Source organism: Sorghum bicolor, chromosome 2, assembly GCF_000003195.3.
Source record: "Sorghum bicolor cultivar BTx623 chromosome 2, Sorghum_bicolor_NCBIv3, whole genome shotgun sequence".
Classification (NCBI taxonomy): Eukaryota; Viridiplantae; Streptophyta; class Magnoliopsida; order Poales; family Poaceae; genus Sorghum; species Sorghum bicolor.
In genome coordinates this window covers 71,749,752-71,770,096 of record NC_012871.2, presented here as the reverse complement: position 1 = coordinate 71,770,096, position 20,345 = coordinate 71,749,752, and the positions used below count along the sequence as shown (strand labels likewise).

The 20,345-nt window shown below is 47.6% G+C and overlaps 4 protein-coding genes across 5 annotated transcripts; all 4 read left to right on the top strand.

Annotated features, from left to right (window-relative positions):
- On the top strand, positions 6,347 to 8,562 carry LOC8058359 (polyol transporter 5). Of its 2 annotated transcripts, none has more exons than XM_002463043.2 (3): positions 6,347 to 6,809; positions 7,095 to 7,234; positions 7,389 to 8,562. In XM_002463043.2, exons 2-3 carry the CDS (start codon positions 7,096 to 7,098, stop codon positions 8,486 to 8,488), a joined length of 1,239 nt encoding a protein of 412 aa, XP_002463088.1. In that variant the 5' UTR covers positions 6,347 to 6,809; position 7,095; the 3' UTR covers positions 8,489 to 8,562. The 2 variants fall into 2 exon arrangements, with proteins under 2 accessions (XP_002463088.1, XP_021310312.1); XM_021454637.1 differs by having other exon boundaries at positions 6,347 to 6,968.
- On the top strand, positions 10,981 to 14,635 carry LOC8058358 (polyol transporter 5). The gene is made up of 3 exons (XM_002463042.2): positions 10,981 to 11,104; positions 11,242 to 12,314; positions 14,609 to 14,635. The coding sequence occupies exons 1-3, from the start codon at positions 10,981 to 10,983 to the stop codon at positions 14,633 to 14,635; spliced, it is 1,224 nt and encodes a 407-aa protein (XP_002463087.2).
- LOC110432447 (putative polyol transporter 1) lies at positions 14,390 to 16,419 on the top strand. Its single transcript, XM_021452887.1, has 2 exons — positions 14,390 to 14,756; positions 14,865 to 16,419. Exons 1-2 carry the CDS (start codon positions 14,645 to 14,647, stop codon positions 16,277 to 16,279), a joined length of 1,527 nt encoding a protein of 508 aa, XP_021308562.1. The 5' UTR covers positions 14,390 to 14,644; the 3' UTR covers positions 16,280 to 16,419.
- LOC8078958 (polyol transporter 5) lies at positions 18,271 to 20,271 on the top strand. The gene is made up of 2 exons (XM_002463041.2): positions 18,271 to 18,458; positions 18,552 to 20,271. The coding sequence occupies exons 1-2, from the start codon at positions 18,362 to 18,364 to the stop codon at positions 19,970 to 19,972; spliced, it is 1,518 nt and encodes a 505-aa protein (XP_002463086.1). The 5' UTR covers positions 18,271 to 18,361; the 3' UTR covers positions 19,973 to 20,271.

The following is a 20,345-nucleotide window of genomic DNA, read 5'->3' as shown; positions in this document are numbered from 1 at the left end:
GTAAGTAACACAATATTTTTAAATGCCATAGTCAAATCTTGATTTTTAAGCGGACTATTATATGCTCCCTCCATCCTAAATTATAAGTCATTCTAAGAATCTTGTAGAGTCAAACTTTTTTAAATTTGACCAAATTTATATAATAAAATAATTATTATTGTGATACCAACTAAGTATCATTATATTCTTTTTAAATTATATTTTCATAGTATACTCACTTTACGTTACAAAATTTAGTATTTTTCTCTATAATTTTGGTCAAACGTGAAAATGTTTTAACTCTCTAAGATTCTTAGAATGACTTAGGCCTTGTTTAGTTCTAAAAATTTTTGTGAAATGGACATTGTAGTATTTTCGTTTGTATTTGACAAATATTGTCCAATCATGGACTAACTAGGCTCAAAAGATTCGTCTCGTCAATTCCGACAAAACTGTGCAATTAGTTTTTATTTTTTTTTATATTTAACACTCCATGCATGCGTCTAAAGATTCGATGTGACGGAGAATTTGCAAAAAAAAATTTAGAAACTAAACAAGGCCTTACAATTTGGGATGGATGGAGTACCAAATTTCTTGCAAAAAATTTAAGTCCATTAACACGATATCGGACTTCCTTGTGAAAGGAATTTGGAAGCAGCCCAATTCTCACGAGATATATGGAGTATAATCACACCGTCGTCGAAATCAAAATGGCCAAACTTATTGTCGACAGATCTTGGAAGATACGGCCAATGTCCAAATCGTATCAACATTAATTGCGTGGACTCTCACAGGGAAGTACTGCCAAGAATAGAAGAGGAGGATAAGCATGTCCATCAAAACACACCGATTTTTCTTCCGGAAAATAAAAGATTTTTCAGGGATAACGCCACGCCACGGGATCATCCGTCCACTCATCCACTGCCTCGTTTGGCCGCTACCACCATAGAGTCCACCGCGCAGGCGGCAGGCGGCAGGCAGCGCCGCACCAGGCAGTGACGCGCCACGGCTCACGAGTTGGGCGCAGGCACCAGGTGGTGTGGCCCACAGGAGCCGCGAGAGGGTTCTCCGGCCCGGGTCAACAAAACCTGACGGCGCGGAGCAGCCCGGCACTTCACACACCTCGCGCGCACACAGTCACCGTCTCGCCTCGCAGTCGCACTAGCACACACCCGTCCCCATCTCTCCCGGTCTCGCGCTCCTCTCCGCCGACCGCCGCGTCCGGCCGCGGCAACTCGACCTGCGACAGTCGCCATGGTGAGCTCGCCCTCCCTCGGTCCTCTGCCGTAGCGTATTCGGTCGATTTTTTTTCCTGTCTCTTGAAGAATCACAGCGGGGATGAAAAACGCTTGTTCTGCTTGGCTAGAACAATCCGCGTTGTTTTTTCGCAGATCAGCGTGCGATTCGATCCTCGGTCATGTCTAAACGTCTAGTTATCGTATTCTGACGCTGATCCGTCCACAGCTCGACGGTTCCTTTGGTGAATATTGTAATGCGTATGTAGTGAATATTGTAATGCGTATGTAGAATCTAGGTTCTGTGTGCCTGTGTGGTATATATAATTTTTTTTCCTGCGTGAGAAGATTAGATGATTCGCCCAGAAGAATCTGGTCTAGATTTTTAGATGGATCCAGTTTCTACAATTTATTTATTTCTGTCAGCCTCGTCTACCTTTCTGTCCCTTGTTTCTGTTTATTATAGCCAAGATTCTGATTCCACGAGCATCAAAGGAATCCAGGTTACAATCAAAGGTTAAGACACTTACTGTACGGGTCAAGAGCGGTTTCATCTTTTTGGGAACGTTGCTTCAAGATCTGCTTAAAAGTTATGCATGAATGCCATGTGTGTATTCCTATGCATCCAGTTAGTCATCTCCGTTCTTCAGAATTCTCTTTAGCTCAAACATTATCTTTTATGTTGTGATCTCTGTTCTTCCCATTGAAGGTTCAGAAAATTGGTGGTAAGGGGTGCCAGGTTTGGGATATGGACTAGCCACGTGTTGATTTTCCATATCGGGAATAACATGTGGTATCAGTAATTTCTGGCTTGCAAAATGCCAGGTTTTGGATACCGACTAGCCACGTGTTGATTTTCCATATCGTGAATCACGTGTGCTGTCAGTAATTTCTGGCTCGCAAAATGCCAGGTTTGGATACCGACTAGCCACGAGTTGATTTTCCATATCATGAATCACGTGTGCTGTCAGTAATTTCTGGCTCGCACAATGCCAGGTTTGCGATACCGACTAGCACGTGTTGATTTTTTTTAGAAAGGACGGCAAAAGCTTTGCCGTGGATCACGTATGCTGTCAGTAATTTCTGGCTCGCAAAATGGCAGGTTTGGGATACCTTCTAGTCACGTTGATTTTCCATATCGTGAATAACGTGTGCTATCAGTAATTTCTAGCTCGCAAAATGTCAGGCTTGAGATACGGACTAGCCACATGTTGATTTCCATATCGGGAATCACGTGTGCTGTCAGTAATTTCTGGCTCACAAAATGCCAGGTTTGGGATACCGACTAGCCATGTGTTGATTTTCCATATCGTGAATCACGTGTGCTGGTGTAGGATAAGTTTTGCATCATGTTTGCATGCAAACACATGATTCATAATTATTATTGTTTTTTTTAATGATAAGTTGATTTGCTTGGGCTTTCCGTGGGCTAGCCATTCTAATAGTCGTATATGGTAGAACAATTTCATGATTTGTGAAGATTTTTATTTGTCTCTCTAGGACACTTTCCAGAGGTGGAGAGTACTAATTCACCATGCGTTAATTAGGACTCCGTTAACTTGTTTCTGCTGAGATGGAATGGTTACAGGTTCATTTTTTAGAGCACCAAAGAAATGCTGTGGGCTTGATGTTCGTATTTCTCATAAGAATTTGCAGTATATTTCTTCTTCTAAGCTTTTAACAGCGAGTCCAAACTTGGTTATGCTTTCAAATCCTAAGTTTCAGTAGCATATCAATTATTATCTTTTAGGGAAATGAAAATTATATTCCCTTGACCAAGCAAATAGAAGAAGCCTCTAATTTTCAAAATGTTAGGGCAGATCTGAGCAAATCTGCCAATGGCACTATCCTTTTTCTGAAGTAACTGAAATACAGGGTGTGTAACATATTTTGTTTAAGTTACTGTTCCCTGTGCCATGTTAATTTGTATTTCAATTCCTTGGCACTGCACTGACCAAATGCAGTGTTTCTTTGTATCATCTCTTTGGACATGTTCTTGTCACATCATGTGGAATGATTTTTTTAATGATTCTGAACAGACTACCTCAAGGCGTCTTGCTGATAGGAAGATAGCACGATTTGAGAAGAATATCACAAAGAGGGGCTCTGTTCCTGAGACAGTCAAGAAGGCAAATGATTATCCTGTTGGGCCTATTCTTCTTGGGTTCTTTGTCTTCGTTGTCGTTGGATCATGTAAGTCCTTATGTTTATGATATTTTGTGGTTGATGGTCTTCCTGGATACTCTTTTGCCTTTAACAGTTGGTTGCATCTGCTGTCTGCCATCCTACCATATCTGTTCGGAACCATCTGTTCTAATATTTCAGTCATCATCAATCCTAAGTTCTCAACACAGTTTCTCGTCAGTTGTTATTTGTATTACAGCAACATGCTTATTATTTCAAAGGGTGATGCTTTATGTGCCTTGGCCAGCTAAATTGTGATAAACGATTAGTGGGCAGCATTTCTTTGCAAAGTAATTAGCACTTCAATTTTGAAGTTTGCACGATTGAACCTAAAATGATCTCATGGTTTACTCTAGATGTATTGGCTGACAATCGTAGGCATTAGCTGTTCCACTCTGATAACGATTTACAGTAGAATAGACTATAGAGGAGTAAAAAAAATTGCAGGCCAAGGGTTTTATGCCACCATAGTTATATACTTGCTCACTCAAATATCATGACTTTCAGAGAATTGTCAGTTCCATGTAGCCTGATCAGTTTCTTACCCTTTTGGTAGAAGCATATTATGGATTATTTGAATTTGCAGTTGAGTTGTTTACTCTCTTCTTCATGCAGCTCTCTTTCAGATCATCAAGACAGCATCAAACGCTGGTTTCTTCTGAGGAGAATTGGTCATTTACTTATAGTCCCTCAGTTAAAGTCTGAGGAACAGGGTTGACATATGCAGTTTGTCACTTATTAGAAACTATACAAGTGTATGGCGTAGCTGATACTCTATAATGTCGCCATTTTAATGTTGTACCGTGAGAGTTTTAAGTTATAATAGTCCATATATATGTAATGGAAGTGCTAATTTAAGTCACTTGGCTGACAGGAAAGATGTTGAAGTAATACATAATACATATCTAGTAAAGTTACAGTTCGAGTTAAATATTTTTATGCTCAGATTGGTCGTAGCATTGGGGTATTGCATCTAGTAATCTTTTGCAAAATTTCATCTTGGGTTTGCTCCCAACTTATGAGGTCAGTATGGTCTGCATTCTGAAGTTGTGTTTGTTACTGTATTATTTATATCCTAGGGTCAACGGTTTGCCTAGCAGCAGACTTACATAGCGTAAGTACAATTAATCTGGGCTTCGCAGGCAGCTTTGACTTTGCACGTGTTGGAAAGAACATTGCCAGTATAAATGCAGTACTCCATCTATTGGAAATTATGTTTCACTTTAGTTTTATTAATCGAACTTCTCTAACTTAGACTTAAGTTTTTTTAAACAATACGTTTAACATTTTTAATGCAAATATTTGTTGTCGTAGATGCTGGGTGTATTTTTCTGTAAATTTAGTTAAAGTTGAGAAATTTTGAGTTTTTGACTAAAGACAAATACAAAGTGTACTCTATGTATACAAAGTGTACTCTATGTAACGTGGAACGGACAGAATACATAAGCCCTGTTAAGGCCCTCCAATAGTTATGATGTTGGGCACTTGAGCTTGAGCCACAACTCTCCTAAAAAACGCAAATATTGCGTCCTGGCAACATAAAAAGGGTTCGGAAACGATATCCAGCTAATACATGCCGGTCACCCACCCTCTTTCCCCCTCCTCCCACTTCTCTTTCCCTTTGCTTTTAACGTCATCATGAAAAAAGCAAAGCATTTATTTCAAATTACTATAACTTTTAAATGATGTATTTATTTTTAATTCCGTCTACACCGGTGTGTTCAACGTGACGAGACGAACAAAACTAGACCCCACTTCTGTACGTTTCGAAGATTTTTATTTTTCTAGTAGCAATTTATATATATTAACTTATAACATATAAGTTATATTGCTAACTTATTCTGCTAAGTTATGCTGCTAACCTATTATGCTATGTTGTATTGTATAACTTCTGTTTGTGTATAATAACTGTGTAACTTTCTATATACACTAGCATAGAGCATCTCCAAGAGTTTGCCAAAACTCATTTGGCAAAACTTGTATTTTGGCAAGTGAATAAAACATTTGGCAAGTGAAAAATTGTTGTCTCTCCAATGGTTTGCCATATGGGCTTGGCAAAAAATTAAAAAGTAGGCCCACCCAAACCACCGTCAACTAACTTAGACGCTTCACCTGCTGGCCGCCTGCTGCACCTGCTACTGCACCTGGAAACATAGATTTGCATGGCACTGTTTTCATTTGTTTGTATGTGTGATTAAGAAATCAAGTGGCCGGCATGGTATTCTGTCCCTGACACCGATGTGAACCGTGCACTGTTTGCTCCTAGGAGAGTCTGGACGCGCGGGAACCGGGAGGGAACTTTCACTTTGTGCGCGGGAGAGGAAAGCCGCGCCGAAAATATCAGGATGGCAAGCCGATCGGTGCTCGCAAATATGCGCCAAAACACTAGGGGGATGGCAAGTTGTCAAATTTTGCCAAGTACTTTGCCAAACTGTTGGAGCATGTATTTTTCAAGTTTTGCCAAAATAACAAGGATGACAAGTGCTTTTGGCAAACTCTTGGAGTTGTGTAACTTATGTACATAAGTTGAATTGTGTAAATTATGTCTCCCTCTATTCCAAATTATAAAATATTTTGATAATTCTACATATATTGATTTTGTTATGTGTATACATTATAGTTGTGTCTAGATACATAGTAAATTCAATTTAGAAAAGTCAATATGCCTTATAATTTAAAATAGTGGGAGTAAACTTATGTACATAAGTTATATAGTATAACTTTTTTGAGAACGACTAAGTTAGCAATGTTGAGTTATTCCTCGAACTTATATTGTCTAGAAGCACTGCTAAGTTAGTAATGTTAAGTTTATCGTGAATTTTATACTTTTTAATTCCGTTTTATAAGTTATGAGCACATGCTTCTTAAAAAAATAAAAAAAATATTAAAGGACAGGTGATCTAGCAAAAGAAAGTGAAAAGAGAATCGAATGCCTTAAAAGAGAAAGAGAAACGATTTCTGTTCTATCCAAAAATAAAAAGTAACATATACACTTTCCAAAAAAAAAGAAAGAAAATAGCTGTCGGAAATTGACTGCTACTTTCGTTTCCGGTGAACGTTCGTAAAATAGTGGCGTGGTTCAGACGCCCTGGTCACCAAATTACGTAAAATATTTTGGCGCACCGAGGTTCCAGAGCCTGACTAGTGACCTGACTGACGATTTGTTCGCCCGTAACTTCGGATACCTGTTACCCCCGATGCCCTTATCAGTGATCAACAAACTGTCTCGAGTTTCTTGGGCGTGGTTTATGCTACCTCCTGGGCTGACTCCTGCCAATCAATCTTGCATACCCTAGTTCTTCATATTTGCAGCTGAAGGTTAATTAGAGTCGGGCAAATTTCAACTACCTTCAGAAAATGGAGAACTGATCGTTGTGTAGACTGGAGATATTGTTTGACGGCTAAAGCCAGGTAAATTTCTTCTTGGGATCCAACAAACTTCATGAGGTACATGGTTCCCCCTTCCCTGTCTTCTGTTCTTCTGCATCTGCTGGTTCCTGTCTACGTTTGTGTATCTGCATCTGCATCGCTTTCTTCAGAACAATCTGAAGGCTACCGGATTAGAGATATGTAAGTAGTCGCACTGCTTCCATCAGCAGTTGCAGTTGCCATTCTCCTTCAAGATATCATTATGCAACTGCATACAGTCCCCTCTTGTTCTTGATCCATCTCCTCACATGAATTCAACTTACGCAGAATGCCTGGCAGAAGTAACACCAGAGACGGGCGTTCCCCAGATGCAGTGAAGCCACTGAAGCCCATGAGGCGTCTTCTCAACAAGTACCCCTTCGCCACCGCCGTGCTTTCGTCGGCCACGCCTCTCTTCTTGGGCTACGGTGAGTATCAACTCATACAAGGCTATAACGAACTCGGATTGAAATTCTGAATTTTGATATGATTGCTATCTGATTGAAACAAATGGTAGTTTGTTTCCCAAAGCAGCGAATTTAATGTTTTTGTGCTATCTCATCTTATCTCGTTTTGATGCAGACCTCGCCGTCGTTTACAACACGATCGTCAGGGCGCACGGCCACCTGAAGCTCCTGGCGTGCACCGTCGCGGTTTCATCTAGCCTCGGCATGGTCGCGGCCGTGGGAGCGCAACGCCTCATCGGAGATCGCCAGACCGTGCTCCTCTCCGCCGCCGTGCTCTGCGCCGGCGCGATTGCCAGGGCCCTCGCCACCGGCTTGGCGCCCTTCACGGCCGGCGTCTTCGTCAACGGCGTCGGGATGGGCCTGGCGCTCACGGTCGTCCCAGCCTACGCCGCGGTGCTCAGCCCGTCCTCTGCGCGCCGCGCGCTCGCCGCGCACCCCGACGGACTCGTGTACCTCGGCTGCATCCTGGGGTCGGGCGTCTACTCCATGGGTTTCTTGAGGATTCCTGCTCACCACGCCTGGCGGCTGACAGTTGCCATCGGTACAGCCGTTCCGGCGTTGCTCAGCTCCGTCGTCGTCTTCATGCCGGAGACGCCCCGTTTGGTCGTGTCAAGGACGCTGGAAGAGGCCGAGCTCCGTCTGCTCGAGATAAAAGTCGAGTGCGGCAAACCGCACGACGGCTCCGACGAGCCGCTGGCGGTGACCAAGCGAGGCCGGTGGTGGAGGGAGGAGCTTGGGATCATTAGGGAGCTCCTGGTGCGCCCCACAGAGCCTCTTCGCCGCGCGGTCCTCACCGCTCTTGTCGCCAAGGTCTTCCAGCAGGCGTCCAGCACCGGGTCCATTCTCCAGTACGTGCAGCGCGCATTCCGCGACGTCGTCGTCTCGTCTAGGGCGGCGCTGGCGGTGTTCGTGTTCGTGTTGGTGATGTCCTTCCCCATGTCGCTCGTACTTGTGGAGCTCGGCTGGCTGCTGGTGAGAGCGCTCGCCCGCGGCTGCCGCCTGGGCAGGCGCGTGCCGACGGGCAGCGTGACCCCGCGGCAGGAGCAGCTGAAGTGGGTGAGGGGACTGTCCGCGACAATGCTTCTCTCGCTGATGGCGCTGGTGTGGATCGCGCTCGGCCCAGCGCCATGGGCGGACGCGTCGTCACGCGGCTGCCTGCGGTGGCTGCGGGCAGCGGTGGCGGCGGTGAAAGAGTCCGTCATCTCGGCGATCTAGTCAGGCTTCGCAGCGGTTTATCGTGTTTCCGAAGTGTACGGCTACTTGATCTTGTGTGCCATTTGATCATCGTACGTACTCGTCATTTTGTTCTCATGTGGTCGTCTTCTTGCGCGCGAAGGTGTGGGTGTGTTCTAGTACAGGCAGTTTCATAGATCAAAATCCGTACTGCTGTAGGGATGCCGCAGCGACACGGCCGCCGAGCGATGCAGCAGCACGCCGCACGCGCAGCCGCAGGGCACTGGCAAGGGCGATGGCACACGGCGCTGGCACGGCGCGCAGGACGCGCGGCCGCCGGCTGGCCTGGCTCATGGGCGGCGATGGCCGCTGGCATGGCACGAGCATGGAGCACGGGAGGCAATGGCCGCGCGACGCACGGGCCACGAGCACTGCACGGCATGTGCGACTGGATGTTGTTGGATGCGTTCTCGGGGCCAAGCAGCGGCGGTGCACGAGTCGCCACTGGCCAGGGTGCGGGCTCGGCCGGCGTGGCGCGGCAGAACGGAAGCAGGATCGTGCGGACTGCAGGCGGCGCACGGCTGGGCATGACCAAGGATGACGTGAAACCACAGCACGCGCCGAACGCAACAAACCGCTCGTTTCTGCGTTTCACCTTCTTGGATCCAACGCCGAAATCATTAAACAAAATGCCGCGTCAACTTTTTTTCTTAACTATCATAGTGTTTTTTGCCATGGAAACCATCTCTAGTTCTAGGTCGGGTTTGCCCTAATGTTTGTGGCGCTACTAGGACGAATGGCGGGCTTCGCCAGGGTTGCGCGCCTGCAATATGTAGTGCCGGTATAAAATTGAATTGGAACGCTTAGAATTGGTTGACAAATTTCAGAAAATAAAAATGAAATCAAACAACTTACTGAGTTTTGTCTCATGGTAGTTTATTAAAAAAAATGCCAGTGTACTGCTACATCACGTTTTGTATTGCCCCGCTATGGATCTTTAGTCGAGGCCGACTTAGCATCTTGAGAGTTTTGTCTGCCCAAGTCAAAATTGCCACCCAGCAGTGTCCAACTCCAACATGAACGGGCACACGCACTGAAGCACATGCTCCCTTTTTTTAAAGGAGGAAAATTCCTCTGCTTTTTAGAAAGCAACAGTACCAAGTAATAAGCTGGGGATACCAGTTCACAGAAAAAGATCAAACAGAAATAAAAGCCAATCAGCGCCTAAACCAAAGTCAGATCTCTATATCGGAAGCAGATGATCCTGGCTTGAAGTCCTTGAGCCACTTGGTGATTGTCTCTTTCACCTTGCCGACTTGATTTTGATCCTCCTCTTTAAGCTTGATGCTCCACTTCTGCAGCAATGACAATGCAATGTACATAACATCAGTGGGAGCCTGGGGAAACTTCTTGTTAATAGTCATCTTGTTTCTGGACGTCCAAAGAGCCCAAGCAAAGCCTGAAAATATAAAGATGATCAATCTAATCGGAAAGGGCCCCTTCTCCCTAAGCCAGGAACTGCAAAAATCATCCCAAGATCTAGGATTAGAGTCAAGATGAAAGATCTCTTTTAACATCTCCCAGATCATAACAGCCAAATGACAATTGAAAAAAATATGGTCAACAGTCTCAACACAATTGCAAAGACAGCAGATTATAGGACCTTTCCACCTCTTTTAACCAAGTTCACAGCTACTTGTAGTTCACATGCTCCCTTGTTCGTTTGGCTAATAAGCCATAGCAGAAAGTACTTGGCTAATTTGTTGTGATAGAAAAATACTGCTGAATAACTAGCAAATTTGGCTAATAAGCTCAATCATGCAAACCTAGTTCTTCACATTTTACGGATTGTTTTCTAATCCGTGCTAGTCAATCATGCAAACCCTAGTTCGTCACATTTGTAGTTAGGGACACTGGCGGAGTGATCTTGAAGGTGAATTAGGGCATTCCAGCCTGCAAGATGATTTCTCTACTAGTAGGCACAACATATAGAAACCATACTCTTCCATGGATGGTTCTTCAAAATAAATTTATCCAATCACGTTCCATCTCTTTCCTATCAACTACCTATCACATTTCTTCATATCTTAGTTTTTATTTAGTTATCTAAATCATTTTCTTCTTTCTTCATTAATTACAGAGTCATATTATCATTTTGATTAGTTGGTACTCTAATCAATGAACGTGGAAACTGCCAAGTTTATAGGTTGAGATTGCCGATATAGAGGCAAATTTTAACTACAACATTCAAAGAGGAGTGTTGACCATTGTGTCTTCGCAGCTGCCATAGCCAGTACATTGATTGTTGGTGATGGAAGAATCTTCATGAGGTACATGGTTTCCATGTCCGTTTGTTCTAGTGCGCTGCTCTGGTTACTGCCCAGGTTTGTGCCTTTGTGGAAAGCGCCAACAAAGTCTGCATCTTTCTTCAGAACAATCTGCAGGTTAACTGCCTTCGATCAACAACTAATCTCTGCTCCTCTCGTGTTCCTGATTCATCGTCTCACTCTCACCTGAATTCATCGATATGCAAAATGTTTGAGAAAAGTAACAACAGAGACGGGCGTTCCTCACATGCTCCCATGAGGCGTCCTCTCAACAAATACGGCTTCGCCACTGCCATGCTTTCGGCGGCCACGCCTCTCTTCTTGGGTTACGGTGAGCCAGCGCTATAGACAGAGTCGGATTGAATTTGTGGATTTTGATCTGATTATTTCTGACTGAAACACATGGCCACATAACTCGTAATCAGAGAATTTAATCTGTTTCCGCTATCTCATTTCATTTTGATTCAGACCTTGCCGTCGTTTACAACACGGTCGTCATGGCGCGGGAAGACCTGAAGCTGGTGGCGTGCACCGTCGCGCTTTCATCTCTCCTCGGCGTGATCGCGGCCGTAGGAGCGCAACACATCATCGGAGACCGCCGGACCGTGCTCCTCTCCACCGCCGTACTCTGCGCCGGCGCGATCGCCCGGGGACTCGCCACCGGCTTCGCGGCGTTCACGGCCGGCGTCTTCGTCAACGGCGTCGGGATCGGCCTGGCGCTCACGGCCGTCCCAGCCTACGCCGCTGAGCTCAGCCCGTGCTCTGCGCGCCGCGTGCTCGCCGCGCACCCCGACGGACTCGTGTACCTCGGCTGCATCCTGGGGTCGGTTGTCTACTCCATGGGATTCTCGAGGATTCCTGCGCACCTCGCGTGGCGGCTGTCGGTTGCCATATGTACCGCCGCTCCGGCGTTGCTCAGCGCCATCATCCTCTTCATGCCCGAGACGCCCCGTTGGCTCGTGTCCAGGGACCGGGAAAACAATGCCCGGCACCTGTTGTCCAGAACGTCGGCGACGCCGGACGAGGCCGAGCTCCGTCTGCTCGAGATAAAAGTCGAGTGCGGCAAACCGCACGACGGCTCCGACGAGCCGCTGGCGGTCACCAAGCGAGGCCGGTGGTGGAGGGAGGAGCTTGGGATGGTGAGGGAGCTCCTGGTGCACCCGACAGAGCCGCTTCGCCGCGCGGTCGTCACCGCGCTTGTAGCCAAGGTCTTCCAGCAGGCGTCCGGCATCGGGTCCATTCTCCAGTACGTGCAGCAGCGCGTATTCCGCGACGTCGGCGTCCCGTCCAGCGCGCTGGTGGTATTCGTCTTCGTGTTGGTGATGTCCTTCCCCATGTCGCTCGTGCTCGTGGAGCTCGGCTGGCTGCTGGTGAGAGCGCTCGCCAGTGGCTGCCGCCTGAGCAGGCGCACGCCGACAAATGCTGGCAGCTTGACCCGGCGTCAGGAGGAGATGAAGGGGGTTAGGGGCCTGTCCGCAACAATGCTGCTGTCGCTGATGGCGCTGGTGTGGATCGCGCTCGGTCCGCCGCCGTGTGACCCTGTCCGTGAGACTTGGAGCATACAATTTCAACATGCTATCCTACCAAATTTGCTAAAAGCATAAAAATCCTCTTCCAACAACTCCTTATCTCAACTTGCTAAATTTCCCAAGTTGCTATCCAGAGGTTTCTACTGCCGAGATTTGTCAAGTTGCTATCCCAAGTTGCTATCCCGACACATATTCTTTTACCAAGTGAGCGGGTCCCATCTGTCATCCTCTATTTTTACCAAGTGAGAATAGCAACTTATTGGAGACACATCCTTTTTTCTTTTGCTAAACAAATTAGCAACTTGCTATAACTCAAGATTTGACAAGTGAATTTTACCAAGTTGTTGGAGATGTTGTCACGGACATCCATCCTTTTTGTTTTTGTAAGATCGGTTAGAGCATCTCCAACAGTTACGCAATTGGAATTTGCCAAGTCTCTAAACCTTTTGCCAAAGGAAAAATAACTCCATCTCCAAGTGTTTGGCATTTTTGACTTGGTATTTCCCAAAATAGTGGACTCAACTATTTTTGTTTGGGATCTTTTTTTGATTGGTGTGCTTCACGCGAGATTTTTTTCTCTGCGCGGGAATTTCCGTCGCCCGTCGCCGCCAGTACACGAAGTCGCAAGTCACCGCCGTTTCTGTGAATCGCGGCCTCCCGGTCCGCCAGTCCACGAAGTCGCAGTTCGCCAGAGTTCTGTCGTGCGCCAGTAGTCCACGAAGTCGCAGGTCGCAGAGTTCACGTCGCGCGGGAAAGAAGAGTTCGCGCGGAGAAGAGGAGTCCTTGCGGGAAACTACCGCAACGCATGGGGAGGTCGCGCACGACAAGGAGTCCAGGAAACTCGGGATATCAAATTTGCCAAGCCATTGTGCTTATGCAAAAATGCCAAGTTTGGTCCATCAAATGCCAAGTTTGCCAAAATGCATAAGTCAAATGCATAAGTATTGGAGAGCAATTTTTAAAATTTTTGGCAAATTTCTAGAATGCATAGTCTAATTGCATAACTGTTGGAGATGCTCTTACCGGCGTTAACGAGTGCGGTTTGGTTTGGGGGTGTTATTAGTATTTTATCATGAATTAATTAGGTTCAAAAGATTTATCTCGTAAATTAATTTTTAGTTGTGTTTTAAGTTTCGTAAATAGTCTATATTTAATATTTCATACATATGTCCAAATATTCAATGTGATGAAAGTTAAAAAAACAGGAGCAACCAAACACGGCCTAAGCAGAGACCAAATAAGCGCAAGCTTGTTTCCTTTGACCGCCATATGACCATCTTAGCACCTGTTTGGATGCATTAGTTGCTTAGGGCGTCCGCAATGTTGATCCAGTAGTAAGGTCAGAGCATGGGCCCAAAGAACAGACGGAATGAGTGATGCATCGAACTCACAATGTTGATTCGGAAACAAGGTAGGGCTTGACACATGCAGAGCAGTAACATCATCGAGAGAGAACAAAGGAGAAACAAGTCTGTTGCCCACATCTCATTTTTTTCTATTCCTTCTTACCCGGTAGTAAGACTACTCCGTGGCAATGAGTGACGTTTTTTATTTTCAAGCATCGTGTTTGACCGTTCGTCTTATTTAAAAATTTTATGTATATTATAAAATAAATAAATATTAAAGTACACTTGATGATAAAGTCATAACAAAATAGATGATGTTTAGATAAAAATTTGAATAAGATAGATGGTCAAACAAGATATATATCTAGAAGTAAAAAACGACACTCTTTTTTAGACGTAGTAGCTGTGGCGAGTTTGGATCTAAACCAAACCGACCCAAAGAGTTGGAATGAGGATGAGTTGTGGTGTCCGTGAGTCTTTCTCGACTCTAACGGACGTTCTTATCGGAGTCGTTCTCGTTTCAAAGTTTAAAACACAATGTGACGAATGACGACACAGCTACTCCCAAGTTTTTACGTGAACAAGAAGCCATAGTAGCTCCAGCCCATACGAAAAAATTGGTACGGAAATCGTAAACTAAATTATCACGTTGCTCAGATTCCTTAATCACCCATCAAGTGTAAGAATTTTTAATTGACCCCGAAATCTGGTTCAATCCCTAAGTCAATCGATCAATAATTCACAATTTTCGTAACTTGTTTGCACGCACAAGCTTCCCCAAAACTAAAAAGGGCTCCTTACGGATCTTCTGATATGACCACGTCACAGTTGCTCTGATCCGCCACAACCATTTGTTTGTTTTCTTGGAAACGTCGATCAGACTTTCCTCTCAGAAATGGAGCACTACTACTGCTAATCGCACTAGACCATCAGTAGTACTACCATTTTCTGATACTGCAGCACTTCAAGCAGAAAGCAAGGAGCTAGGTGCCAGCGATGGCTTCGGCGGAGCTCCCGGAGGTCGTCGAGCGCAAGAAGAAGAGCAACGTCATGTATGCCTTCATGTGCTCCATCCTCGCCTCCATGGCCTCCATCATCCTTGGCTACGGTACACTGCAGGACACTGACGATTCATGTCACCAAATCGTCGTTCTAATTTTGATGTTCAATAATACATGGGGGTCACAATATCTTTCGCACTGTTTCACTTGGAAAGACATTGGGGTGATGAGCGGCGCGGCGCTCTACATCAAGAAGGACCTCAAGATCACGGACGTGCAGCTGGAGATCTTGATGGGCATCCTCAATTTCTACTCGCTCATCGGCTCCTTCGCGGCGGGGCGGACGTCCGACTGGATCGGCCGCCGGTTCACCGTCGTCGTCGCGGCCGCGTTTTTCTTCGTCGGCGCCTTGCTCATGGGCCTCGCCGGCGGCTACGCCACGCTGATGTTCGGCCGCTTCGTGGCCGGCGTCGGCGTGGGCTACGGGCTGATGATCGCGCCGGTGTACACCGCCGAGGTGTCCCCCGCGTCGGCCCGCGGCTTCCTCACCTCCTTCTCCGAAGTGTTTATCAACGTCGGGATCGTCCTCGGGTACGTCTCCAACTATGCCTTTGCCCGCCTGCCGCTCCACCTCGGCTGGCGCGTCATGCTCGGCATCGGCGCGGCGCCGTCCGTCCTGCTGGCGCTCATGGTGTTCGGCATGCCGGAGTCCCCACGCTGGCTCGTCATGAAGGGCCGCCTCGCGGACGCCAGGGTCGTACTGGACAGAATCGCCGAGACGCCGGAGGAGGCTGCGGAACGCCTGGCCGACATCAAGGCTGCCGCTGGGATTCCCCACGAAGCCGACGGCGACGTGGTCGCCGTGCCCAAGAGGAAAAGCGCCGAGGAGAAGCAGGTCTGGAAGGAGCTGATCCTGTCCCCGACCCCGACCGTGCAGCGCATCCTGCTTGCGACGCTTGGCCTCCAGTTCTTCCAGCAGGCTTCAGGCGTTGACTCCGTCGTGCTGTACAGCCCGCGCGTGTTCCAGAGCGCGGGCATCACCGACGACGACCAGCTCCTTGCCACCACCTGCGCCGTGGGCGTCACCAAGACTGTCATCGTGCTGTTGGCCGCGGTCCTCCTCGACCGCGTCGGCAGGCGCCCGCTGATGCTGACCAGCTCCGGCGGCATGGCCGTCTCGCTCGTCGGCCTCGCCACAGGGCTCACCGTCGTGGGCCGGCACCCACCCGCCGAAGTTCCCTGGGCCGTGGCCCTGTGCGTCACGTCCACTCTGGCCTTCGTGTCGTTCTTCTCGATCGGCCTCGGGCCCATGACTGCGGTGTACACATCGGAGATCTTCCCGCTGCGGGTGCGCGCTCTGGGCTACGCGGTCGGCGTGGCGTGCAACCGCGTGACCAGCGGCGTCGTCTCCATGACCTTCCTGTCGCTGTCCAGCGCCATCACCATCGGCGGCAGCTTCTTTCTCTACGCCGGCATCGTCACTCTCTCGTGGGTGTTCTTCTTCACCTGTCTCCCGGAGACGCGCGGCCGGACGCTGGAGGAGATGGGAGAGCTGTTCGGCACAATTGACGCGGGCACCGAAGCAGATGACGCTTCCGCGAGACTCCTTTCGTCAGAGTTGACCACATGATACTGTTTTTGCGCTTTGGTTTGTCTGCACGTAAGTGTGCAATTATATGTGGTAATGTGTAAAGTGTTCGTGAATGTACTTTTATATTCAAAAGTAGAGTAAGTTTTGAACCGTGTTATTTGAGGGTGGGGCTTTGGTTTGACGGCGTGTGTCTTGAAGCATGCGACGAGGGTGCTGCAACAAAAACTCTAGCGTGCACCGGTGCTGGAGCTCAGGCGCCCAGGGTCTCTGCACCCTGGATCTGCCACTGAGCAAATTATTATACTCCCTCCCTATCCGAATCTCCAAAAATTTTTCATCCATCCCATCGAATCTTTGCACAAATACATGGAACATTAAATATAGATAAAAAAATAAACTAATTACACAGTTTGGTTAAAAATCGCGAGACGAATTTTTTAAGTCTAATTACTCTATGATTAGCCTTAAGTGCTACAGTAACCCACATATGCTAATGATAAATTAATTATACTTAATTGATTTGTCTTGCAGTTTCCTAACGAGCTATGTAATTTGTTTTTTTATTAGTTTCTAAAAACCCTTTCCGACATCTTTCCGACATATCCGATGTGACACCAAAAAACTTTCCTCCACCATCTAGGGGCTAAGTGACGTTCTGGACTTCCTTCCTAGTTTCACAAAGAATGACGCTGTGGATTGCACTGCCCCTGCCCTTCTGTCTTCCGTCTCGATCCACGCAGCCTCGTTCCACAGTGCCGCGCGCGCCAGCAGCGAAACCTGTCCAAACGTCGCGCCCAAACACGCCTGTGCCGCGCGCGCCAGTCAAACATCTCGCCCAAACATGCCTACAGCGCCATACAAAATCACGGCCAAGTAAAAAAAACCCAAACACGCCTGTGCCGCGCGCGCCAGCCAAACGTCGCGCCCAAACATGCCTACAGCGTCATACAAAATCACGGCCAAGTAAAAAAAATGCCACAGGAATCGAACCCCCGCCCTCGCCCACGAGCGCGGCCAAGTAAAAAAATGCATAGGCCACAGGAATCGAACCCCCGCCCTTGCCCACGAGCGCCTTGGCACCAGCCCTGATAACCATTAGAACAAAGAATGTTTCATATCTAGATTCACCCGCGCCTCTATTTAATAAGGGCAAAACCGAAAAATTACCTCATAATTAATGACTTCTTGGTAAGCACAATCATGTTCTAAACGTCATGTATTTCTAGTATATGGAGGGAGTACTTGCTCTAACTCATTTAGGGTTAACTAGCTAGTTGGTAAACATTTAGTTAAAATTTTGACTAGTCTATTTATTGGACCTCTATTTCAATAGGCTAGGACTAAAAGTTAATTGATTAACTATTCCAATACATTCAAACAGGATTATGGTCATTGACGCATGGTCATAGCAGACAAGCAGGAATTCGTGTCCGTATACTCCCCGTGACTGCGCATTGGAAAGCTTGGGTATAATATGAGAAGGCAAGTTTAGGTTTTTGTGGTCTATGTTAATAAATTTTAGTTTTGTCATGTGTGCTCATTTTTAAAAGATAGATGTTATACTCACTCCATATCCATACAGGTAATTGAAGTCATTGGACAGCGCCAGGATCTCTAAAACATAACTTTGATTTCTTATTTTATAAAAAATATTAAAAAGTAAATATATATATATTAAAGTACTTTTTAAGACAAATCTATTTATAATATAATTTTTATATTTGCAAATAACAAATTAAAAGTTATTTGTGATTTATATTGTCGTTGTTTGACTCAAGTTTGTCTAATAACTTGAATCACCGTAGTGTTCTGAAAAAAAACAATTTAAATTACCAGTATAGGAAGGAAGTACTATTTATTTATTTAGTGATAAATGGTGGCGTGGTGGGTATGCCGATGCGCTTGGGTATACATTTGGTGAAACAAATTATAGAGAAAAATAGCCTTCGCGGTCCAACGCCACGTCCCTGTTGACCAGAATAGGGCCCATGATCATATCTTCTACCAGACCCATTTCTTGTTGTCCATATATACGGCGTTTCCTTCGATACAACACTTCACTGAACCACTGCACAGCACCTTGTGTCCTTGTCTCTAATCGCTAATCAGAGACCACTGTTAATGATGGCTTCCGCCGAGCCCAGGAAGAAGAGCAACGTCAAGTATGCCTCCATGTGTGCCATCCTCGCCTCCATGGCCGTCATCATCGTTGGATATGGTACCTATACGGCCCATATCTTTCGTTGTTTCCATTTTGCTTTATAAGAGTTTTGTAGGTGAAGTTTTGTGTACTATCCAACTATTTTTGCAGACATCGGAGTGATGAGTGGAGCAGCAATATACATCAAGAAGGACCTGAATATCACGGACGTGCAGCTGGAGATAGTGATGGGCATCTTGAACATTTACTCGCTCATCGGTTCCTTTGCGGCAGGGCGGACGTCCGACTGGATTGGGCGCCGCTTCACTGTGGTCTTCGCCGCTGTCATCTTCTTCGCCGGCTCGCTGCTCATGGGTTTCGCCGTCAACTACGCCATGCTCATGGCTGGCCGGTTCGTGGCTGGCGTCGGGGTGGGCTACGCGATCATGATCGCGCCCGTTTACACCGCCGAGATCTCGCCGGCTGCAGTCCGCGGCTTCCTGACGTCCTTCCCGGAAGTGTTCATCAACGTCGGTATCCTGCTCGGTTACGTGTCCAACTTCGCGTTCGCTCGCCTTCCCCTCTACCTCGGCTGGCGCGTCATGCTCGGCATCGGCGCGGCGCCGTCCGCCCTGCTCGCGCTCATGGTGTTCGTCATGCCCGAATCACCTAGGTGGCTCGTCATGAAGGGCCGCCTCGCGGACGCCAGAGCGGTGCTGGAGAAGACCTCCGAGACGCCAGAGGAGGCCGCGGAACGCCTAGCCGACATCAAGGCTGCGGCAGGGATTCCGATGGACCTCGACGGAGACGTGGTCTCCCTACCCAAGGAGCGAAACGGCGGCGAGAAGCAGGTGTGGAGGGAGCTCATCTTATCCCCAACCCCGGCCATCCGACGCATACTGCTCTCGGCCGTCGGCCTCCACTTCTTCCAGCAGGCTTCTGGCATCGACTCCGTCGTCCTGTACAGCCCGCGCGTGTTCAAGAGCGCCGGAATCACCGACGACAACAAGCTCCTGGGCACCACCTGCGCGGTGGGCGTCACCAAGACGCTCTTCATCCTGGTGGCCACGTTCCTGCTGGACCGCGCGGGGCGTCGGCCTCTGCTGCTGACCAGCACGGGTGGGATGATCGTCTCGCTCGTCGGCCTCGGGACGGGGCTCACCGTCGTGGGGCATCACCCGGACGCCAAGATCCCGTGGGCCGTCGCCCTGTGCATCCTGTCCGTCCTGGCCTACGTGTCGTTCTTCTCGATAGGGCTCGGCCCCATCGCAGGTGTGTACACCTCGGAGATCTTCCCGCTGCGGGTGCGCGCGCTGGGCTTCGCGGTCGGCGTGGCCAGTAACCGCGTCACCAGCGGCGTGATCTCCATGACATTCCTGTCACTCTCGAAGGCCATCACCATCGGCGGCAGCTTCTTCCTCTACTCTGGCATCGCCGCGCTTGCGTGGGTTTTCTTCTTCACCTACCTCCCGGAGACTCGAGGTCGGACGTTGGAGGAGATGGGCAAGCTGTTCGGCATGGAAGACACGGACATGGCTGAAATAGAAAACACCGCTGCTAAAGAGAAGGTAGTGGAAATGCCCACGAGCTAGAAGGAAACCAAGGAACAGCTGCCGCAGCTTCAGTCTCACAGAGCCGAGCTATTCGCTTTCTCAGGTGCCGTGTGCTGCTGCAGCCTGCTGCACGTAGGACAGTCCGACGGTGACGGCGAGGCCCTATTAGAATATACGTTTTCATGTACAAGATATGCCGTGTAGATTATAAACGGCATATCTTTCCTTACTTGTAGAGAAGGTTGTTTGATAGATATTCTTGATAGGTTGTTGTAATCCTAACTTGATGTACAAGCCATGCTGAGGGCTGTTCTCAGATTATATAAACATGCAACCGAGGATCCCTAGGGGTAACCTCGTTCATCTACTTTCACACGGTATCGAGCTCTTTTTTCCTCACGGAGTTCTTCCA

Coding starts and splice junctions, on each gene's coding strand:
- LOC110432447 (XM_021452887.1), top strand. CDS start 14,645: ATGGCTTCGGCGGAGCTCCCGGAGGTCGTCGAGCGCAAGAAGAAGAGC. Junction 14,757..14,864: donor CTCCATCATCCTTGGCTACG/GTACACTGCAGG, acceptor TCACTTGGAAAG/ACATTGGGGTGATGAGCGGC.
- LOC8058359 (XM_021454637.1), top strand. CDS start 6,841: ATGAGGTACATGGTTCCCCCTTCCCTGTCTTCTGTTCTTCTGCATCTG. Junction 6,969..7,094: donor GGCTACCGGATTAGAGATAT/GTAAGTAGTCGC, acceptor CAACTTACGCAG/AATGCCTGGCAGAAGTAACA. Junction 7,235..7,388: donor GCCTCTCTTCTTGGGCTACG/GTGAGTATCAAC, acceptor GTTTTGATGCAG/ACCTCGCCGTCGTTTACAAC.
- LOC8078958 (XM_002463041.2), top strand. CDS start 18,362: ATGATGGCTTCCGCCGAGCCCAGGAAGAAGAGCAACGTCAAGTATGCC. Junction 18,459..18,551: donor CGTCATCATCGTTGGATATG/GTACCTATACGG, acceptor CTATTTTTGCAG/ACATCGGAGTGATGAGTGGA.
- LOC8058358 (XM_002463042.2), top strand. CDS start 10,981: ATGTTTGAGAAAAGTAACAACAGAGACGGGCGTTCCTCACATGCTCCC. Junction 11,105..11,241: donor GCCTCTCTTCTTGGGTTACG/GTGAGCCAGCGC, acceptor ATTTTGATTCAG/ACCTTGCCGTCGTTTACAAC. Junction 12,315..14,608: donor GTCCGCCGCCGTGTGACCCT/GTCCGTGAGACT, acceptor CTGATACTGCAG/CACTTCAAGCAGAAAGCAAG.